This window comes from Echinops telfairi, unplaced genomic scaffold, assembly GCF_000313985.2.
Source record: "Echinops telfairi isolate 266 unplaced genomic scaffold, ASM31398v2 ScPeMD7_18;HRSCAF=68, whole genome shotgun sequence".
Classification (NCBI taxonomy): Eukaryota; Metazoa; Chordata; class Mammalia; order Afrosoricida; family Tenrecidae; genus Echinops; species Echinops telfairi.
In genome coordinates, this window is record NW_022103915.1 from 495,573 (window position 1) to 503,611 (window position 8,039).

At 63.0% G+C, this 8,039-nt stretch overlaps 1 protein-coding gene across 1 annotated transcript in view; it reads right to left on the reverse strand.

Moving 5' to 3' along the window:
• Positions 1 to 6,242, reverse strand: part of CEP170B (centrosomal protein 170B) — a 15,991-nt gene extending 9,749 nt beyond the window's left edge. The window contains exons 1-5 of the mRNA XM_045288028.1: positions 6,130 to 6,242; positions 3,376 to 3,465; positions 2,131 to 2,209; positions 1,281 to 1,339; positions 74 to 212 (exon numbers count right to left, since the gene is read on the reverse strand). Coding sequence (XP_045143963.1) covers positions 74 to 212; positions 1,281 to 1,339; positions 2,131 to 2,209; positions 3,376 to 3,465; positions 6,130 to 6,234 — 472 coding nt within the window. The 5' untranslated portion in view covers positions 6,235 to 6,242. The remainder of the gene's footprint in view (positions 1 to 73; positions 213 to 1,280; positions 1,340 to 2,130; positions 2,210 to 3,375; positions 3,466 to 6,129) is intronic.
• Positions 6,243 to 8,039: the final 1,797 nt, after the last annotated feature.

Genomic DNA, 8,039 nt, shown 5'->3' on the forward strand with positions numbered 1-8,039 from the left:
TCTGGAGAGACAGGACATCATCAAGGCCATATTCGGCACTGGCCCTATGCACCACCCACCGCCGCCGTCCTACCTGGACCTGGCCTCCGCTCCCCCTTCTCCAGCCTGGGGTTTGAGGCCTCGCAGTATGGAGTGTGGTCAGGCAGGGGCTCACCCTTCTTGGGCGGGGTACTCCTCACGCTCAGCTGCAGCTGGCTGGTGTATTTCTCATGCTGCGGGTGGCAGGAGGACTGAGGGGCTGGCCCCTCCCTGACCCCACAGGGCAGATAGGACAACCCCAGTGACCGGGGAAGGAGTGGGTCCCACAGCTCAGACTCCCGCCCCATGTGGGCCCTCAGGATGGTCTGGGAGGCCAGAGCAGGCCAGCTCTGGCCCCACACAGTGGGGAGAGGATCAGAGGAAGGGGGGCAATGGCAGGTGTGTGCCCGTGCATGTGTTGGTGAATGTGCACACCTGTGTGTACATGTGTCTGGGTGTGTGCTGGGCACTGCACCACCCACAGGGTCTAAGTACTGGACCCCCCATGACTGAGCAGGGCAGTCTCTTGCTCAGCAACTCCAGTCTTGGCTGTGCCGCTCAGAGCTGGGTGCTCTGAGCAGGCCACTCTTAGCTGTGTTGCCCACAAATTACTAGGGACGGGCTGAGATGGCCCAGGTGACCCAGGGCTCCTGGGTAAAGCTCCACTACTGAAAGGGACTTTGCTCTGCATGGGGGGCTCACAGAACAGACCCTGGCTGCTATTGCCCGATCCACCACCCCCTATACCTGACCTAGGGCTTGGAGGGAGCAGGGACCCAAAGGCTGCCCCTGGACCCAAGGTGGGCTGATCAAGCTCCCCACCCCCAACCCTGGTGTCTAAAGATGCTGGCTGGGCCCAGGGGCCATGGGGGTGGGCAGCTGAAGCCCACTTTTGACCCCACAGGCGAGGAGGGACTAGGATCCCCCAGTGGTCACTTCCCACTCCTCATCCCAGGGCCCTTTGCCCTTCCACTTTCTTGTGTCCAGAGCCATCTGGGCCCCTGTCACCCTGGCAGAACCCTGCACCCTCTTCCAGGCCCCCCACCTCCCAGCATCATCAGGCTCAGGGGTAATAGCCACCTTCCCCCAGGCCAGACAAGGCCATTGGGCAGAGCTGGCCCGGGCAGCTAGCCCAGACTGTGGCCCTGAGCAGCCTGGAATGTTCTCAGGGAGGAGTGGGCCAACATAGGGGAACAGGATATGAGGGCTGCAGGGGCAGGTTCCTCAGGGAGAGGGACCTCGCACTCTAGCTGGACACTGACCTTGAGGGCCTCCTCAGGAAGGCGGTGCTGCACCCGCTCCAACACATACAGATTAGAGTGTGAGTCCGAGTCAAGGTACAAAAGGCCCAGGAAGGGACAGGGCGGGGGAACGATCTGCCCACCTGCAGGCCCATCACGCCTGGCTGGCCTCTAGGCTATGTCCACCTGTCCTGGTCACCTGCAGGCACAACCCCCATCCAGGCCTGCCCACCCCAGTGCCAATCCCTAAGACATGTCCACCCTGCTGTGATCACCTGCAGGCCCAGCCCACTAGCCACTATCCCTACAGCATGTCCACCCGCCATGGCTCCTGAAGGGCCCTAGACATGTCCACGCCACAGGTGAGCCAGCAAGCCATTTCAAGAGGGGAGAGCCAGAGGCCTGCTCATGGTCCTGGCTCTAGCCTGCATCCCATGCGACTTAGAGGGGGGTCACAGCAGGAAGGCAGGCAAGGTGCCAACCAGCAGGGCCCTAAGCCTCCCAACCCAGGTTGCCCCTAAGAGGTTCTGGGATGAGAGCCTCTACCGGCCACCCCCACCACAGGTGTGCCAACCTAGTGCCCGGGAAGGAGGGGCAGTCAGCCCGATGAATCTGGTGGAGGTTCTCCTCCCTGCCCTGCCAGCATCCTGCCCTGGTCGGCCAGGGCTCCAGGACCCTAGTGTCAGGCACCCTGATGCTGAGGCAAGGTATGACCAGGTGCAGAGACCTCAGGTCTGATGCTCAGGTGCAGTGTGACCTGGGGCAGAGGCCATAGCCTGGGCAGGGCAGGCTGAGGTGGCCGCAGCCCCTGGAGTCTTCCCCTGACCACCCCTCCCTGTCCCACCCAGGGGAAGCTGATTCGGAAGGATATCGTAGCCGAAGCGGATAACGTCATTGACCTTCAGCGTGATGTACTTCTGGTCTGGGACGCGCACGTCATTGACAAAGGTCTGAGGAGGTAGAGGTGGTGAATGGGCAGCAGAAGTTTCCAGAGTCCAGAGCCAGGCAGCTCCTCCTAGCTGTGCACTGTGGAGGCACTGCACACCTGAGCGCAGCCCCACCTGGACATCTTAGAAGTACCTCTCTTCGATGCCCCATCCAAGCTGCCCATTCCTTGTGCAAGACCACACCTCGCTCCAGAGCTCCGAGGCATCAGTGGGCGAGAGAAAACACGTGACTCAGAGAGAGGCCTGTGCCCCAAGTGGTAACGAAACAGGTGGACAAGAGACCTTGTTCCCAGAGGACGGAGAAAGTGATCAGCGCCTCCCTGGGGAGCAGCAGGGGTATGTTGGGCAGCGAGGCCCTGGGGGTGGCCCGTGGTGGGCAGAGGCGGGCATGGACTTTGCTACAGGCACAGGGCTGCAGCCACTCCAAGACCTGGCATGGGGACAGTGCTGCAGCGCTGCAGATGGCCCTGCCAGCCTGGGTCACTGGCTCAGTGCATGATGGGCAGCTGGCCAGGCTCCTGGGACACACAGGGCCAGCAGCTACAAGGCCTTCCCTCCCCCTGATGGGGGCCCTCAGGCACGTGGCTGGGAGCATGGGGGAAGGGGATACAACCGAGGGGTGAGGGAGGGTAAAGGAGGGGCCAATAGGCGGGCCAGCAGGGGTGTGTGTGGCAGGCCTGAGTTCTAGCGGAAACAGCTATGGAAACATCATGAGGGACCGATGGCCAGATGACGAGCAAGATATAAAACAGAAGATGGGCTGGGGAAGGCCCTGCCCGCCATGTTCACCACAAGCTAGGTCCCCTCACCTGCCCTCTTGCCCATGTCCATCTCAGACACCTGCCCTCCACCTCCCCTAGCCTCCCAACTGGGAGTAACCACAGGTCACACACCAGTCAGGGCACCCAGCACGCAGGGTCCATCTCCAGCCTGCGTGGCCTGGCTGTTCGAGGCCTTTGCTGCCCCCAAGAGCCGCCTACTCACACCTTGCCCTGGAATAGATTACGGGGGTCCTGGGCGGGGCTGAGAAGGGGCGGGGCCAGGCAAAGGGGTAGGCCCCCAGGGGGTGGAGCCAATCAGAGGATGGGTCTGGGTGTGACCACATCCGAGGGGCGTGGCCAGCAGAGGCGCATGCTAGAGCTGAGGGCGGGGCCTGCGCTGGCACTCACCCCATTGAGGCTGCCCAGATCCTTCACACAGTGCTCATCCCTGTCCTGGTCGTAGTTGATGACGGCGTGCTGTTTGTCCACACTGCGAGACTGGCAGAAGCACGGGTACAGGCTCAACACCACCAGGAGAGACCCTCCTCCAGCCCCCACATACCAGTGCCAGCCCTGGACCTTCCAGATCTAGGAGTCAGGCTCCCAAGGTCGTCCCCACACCCAGTGTGTGCACCCCAGAAAGCTCACCTGCCCTGCTCCCCACTGGCATGGACCACAGGGAGCTGTCCAGCCTCCAGGTCCCAAGGACCCTACCTTGGTGAGTTCCCTTCCTCCCATCCACCCTTCAGGTGAGCTGTGGGAGGGGCAGGGCACCTATCATCAGAGACTATTCACATCCAGAAGGAGCCAGGGGCTATCGAGATCCTAGAGAGGCAGACATGCATACACACACACACACACACACACCCAAGTCCTTGCACACACCCACAGTTTCACACACAGCAGCTCACACACACATGCATACACTGCATCACACACCCCTACACAGCCGTGCACACACGGCAACTCACACACCCAGTACATGGGGCAGCTGTCACACAGCACACACACTCTCCACACACACAGCCCTGTGTGCACACGCAGCATCTTTTCTCCTGCCCTGCACACCTGAGCACACTCAGCCCCAGTGGGCAGCTCCACCTCACAGAGCATCACACCCTCCCTTCCCACCAGCTCTGAGCCCCCATCTCCACCAGGGTCCTCTCATGCCCACAGACCCAGATGCCCTTGGTCTCTGAGGGAAGCAGCTATCCTGACCACCACACCCTTCCCAGGCTGGTCCAGCAACTCCTGTGGTCAGGGAGCCCTTGGCCAACACCAGCTCTGCCTCCTGCACAGGGCAGACCCTGCATGCCTCAGAGACCCCCCTGCCAGAGGGGGTGCCCCTCCCTGCCAGCCCATAGGCTGCCTGCCCCCAAAGGCCTGGGAAAGACAGGTCTGCCAAAGGCAGTGGTTCTCAACTTTCCTAATGCCACTACCCTTTAATAGAGTTCTTCATGTTGGGGTGACCCCCCCAACCACAAAATTATCTTCGTTGCTACTTCATCACTGCCATTTTGCTACTGTAATGAATCGGGCGACCCCTGTGAAACGGTTGTTTGAACCCCAAAGGGGTCGAAACCCACAGGTGGAGAACTGCGGGCCTAAGGGCTTTACGCCTGTGCTCACAGTCCTGCCTCCTGCCAGCTCACCCCGCTTCGCGGCCACAGGGTCTGGGCTGTGTGCACAGGGCCCCGGTGTGCAGGCTGTGCTCAGGCGGGGGAAGAGCAGACTCTCAGATACACAGACCCCCCAGGAGCATGCTCACATTTCTCCTCACAGGCACTCACACATGCATGCACATGACACGCACACCATGACACATGCCCTCACAATCCCCCAGTGTACAGTCATGGACACATGTGCATGTGGGCAAACAACATGTACTTCATGCATATACATACCAGGAGCAATATACATGTGCACTCGGGTGTGACCCATGCACCTGTGCACACATGAGCCAACACACACTTGCACACTGTCCCCCCCCACCCCCACCCCGGCGGCTCCACACCAGGCACCCCAGCTCCATCCCTCCCTCACACGTGTATCCTCATGGGCACGAGCTGTGAGCAGGGCATGGAGGTGAAGCTAGAACCCCCAGAGGGCGGGCCAGCAGTAGGCCCCCGGGGCAGGGCTTCAGGGCGGCATATGGCGCAGCTCTGCCTCCAGCCCCGGCCCCTCTGCCTGCTCAGGTCCACTCCAATGCCCACTACTTCCTGGGACATAGCCTCTCCTGGTGGCCACCAGAATCAGGCCACCTCCCCAGGCCACCCCAGATTTCTCAGCCCGCCCCCCTACCCACCCAATAGCAGAAGTGTTTCCAGCAGCACCAACTCTGCAGGGGGTTGGGCACAACACTGGGCAGTCAGAGCCACGGCCTCTTGCTCTCCAGAAGGAGGCTGCAGGGGGCAGCCCAACTCTCCCACAGCTGATGGACGCTCGGACATAGGGGAAGGAATAACACCTAGCTCAGGCCTACCTGGCCCCTTGGGACTAGAAACCAGGGGCTGGGGCCATACTCAGTCTGGCCTGCACCCCAGTGCCAGGCATCTCCCCAACACCCAGTCAGAGAGCAGGGAGAGCCCTACCTTACATAGGCCCCTGCCTGCAGATGCCCCTACTGCCTGTAGGCCCCCTGCCTCTAAGCCCCCTCCCTATCCACAGCCCCGTGCTCAGAAGGTCTCCACCACCCAAGACCCCACATCTGGACCAGGTGGGTCCCTGCAGGGTGGCTCAGTATAGCCTTGCTCACACATTCCAAGCACGGCCGTGAATCCAGGCTGAGACCCTGGGTGATGGTTCCCAGGGCTCCGAGTCCAGCCCATCCAGCCTTGTCCCCAGAGGACACCCTTCTGTCCAGCTCGAGGCTGCTTTAAACGGCCCCCAGCTCCATTAGGACATGTGTGGGGCCAGGCTGGCAGGACCTCTGCTGGTCCCCCTCCTGCCCCAAGACCGAGCGGGACAGCAACCCCTCTGGGAGGTGGGCTGGGCAGAGTGGCGTCTCCAGGCCCTAGTCAGAAGGGCCAGGCCAGCAAGGACAGGCAAGATGTGCACTGGGCAGCCTGCTGTGTAGACCTGTCCTGGCTCCTGCCCTGCAGGCACCACTAGCGTGGCCCGATCCCTTCCCCGTGCCCTCCCCCTGCTCAGGAACCCCCTCACCTGAAGCATGAGCTCACACTCATCGCGCCCCACGAAGATGAGCTCCCGAGGGAGCCGGTGACGTGTGCCCCCGCTGCTCACCAGGAACCAGGAGGTGACGCTCATTTCGCCGGCCCTGCAGGGAGGGCACTTGTCGGACTGGGAGTGGAGATGGGGTGCACAGACCCTGGCCCTGCGAGCCTCTCCTCCTGAAACATTGCCCCCAGCCTCTGCAGGCTTCCCTTCCCCAACATGTTCACCCCCCTTCCTGGACTCCCCTCCTGGCTCTTGACCCACTTGCCCCCTGATCCTCAGCCCCTGCCTTCCTGACCCTCGGCCCACCTTCCTGGCCCTTGGTCCTGCCTTCCTAGCCCTCAGCCTACACCCCCTGGCAGCCCCACAGCATCTGCTCCCTTCCAAGCGCTGGCTGTGGAATGACACCAGTTTGGGACGTTGCCACATGTTACCTGTGTGTGGACCCAGGTGAGTGGGCTGGAAGGCAGCCTGAGCCTAGAGGCTCAACCTCCCCAAGACCAACCTCTCCCCAAGGGCTGGGGTGTGTCTGGAGTCAGACTTGGCCACAGCACACTGAGGCCCTGACTGAGGGGGGTGACAACTACAGTGATTGGCTCTGCTGGGTGGTCAGGGGAAGATGGGCAGGGCCAACTGAGCCTGGGACACCTGGACTGCACTTGAGGCACCCAAGGTTTGTCCTGGGTGAGGGTGGGAAGGGTCCCTGAGGGCTCCAGGGCCAGCCAGTGCAACATCAAATTCAGCCTCTGGTGCTCCCGTCATTGCAAGAGGGTTTCAAAGAGGGTCAGGTGGGGTGGGGCAGCACTGCACAAGGAGGCCTGTGGAGCTGGCCCCAAATGCCCAGTATGGTGGTGGGGGTGGTGCACTGACCACCAGAGGAGTGAGCAGTTGGGAGGAGCGGTTGGGCCTGGACTCGAGGGGCCGGTGACCCCAGGGTCAGTGGGGTGAGCAAGGAAGAGAGAGAGAGGGTCTCCCAGGGTCTGTGGAGCGGTGGGCAGGGTGGGGGCACCAGCAGCAGGTGCAGGGCCTCAGGGAGGGACACAGACCAGTGTGCTAACCTCCCTGAAGTGCAGGGCTTACAGACAAGGTCACACCTGCCCCCATCTCTCAGGGAGGGGCCGGGCCCTGTCCCTGCAGTGCCCACAAGCAACTCAGCCAGTTGCCAGCTCCTAGTGGGGTGGAGGGGCAGGGATGAGGCCAACACTAGCCCCGCCCACCTGTGAGTGCCCAGGTGCCCAGGGAGGCAGGTGAGGGGTGTGGGAACCCCCCACCAGGGAGAGAGACCTCAATAGCTGACCACAGACCCCTGTGGGCCCTCAAGGTCCAGCCTGTGGGATGGGCGCTGGGGACATGGCAACCTCCTGGGAAGACTCCGGGTTGGGGGCTGGGTGAGACAGCAGGGAGTCCCCATGACTCCTCCCCCTCCCCCATCCGGCCCCCAGCGCAAACCCCACGCCAGGTGAGCATGGAGACCCCAGCCCACAGAGCCGCAGCCGCCATGCTGAAGGCAGAAGGGCCCTGGCCCTTTGAGCCTGTGTGTCCCCAGTCGGAGGTGCGGGCCGAGCGGCCTGGTGCAGGGCCTGGCTGCCGCGTAGCTAGCAGGGTGGATCATCAACGCCCCAAACTTGGCCCCGCCGCCCTGCCAGGAGGGCCCCCCACCCCGCCGACTGGGCTGCAGAGGCTGGTCAGGGGCCTGGACGGGCGGCGGTGGCCGCAGCAGACGGCGGGGCAGGGCCCGGCCGAGCGTGGAGGCAGGCACATCGGTAGAGACGCGGCGACGGGAAGGAGCGAGGGAGGAGGAGGAGGAGGAGGGCGGAGGGAGGGACCGGGAGCAGGCCACCAGGCCGGGAGGCGGCGGCGGCCGGGGAGGGAGTGCCAGCCCGCGGGGAGGGCGCGGC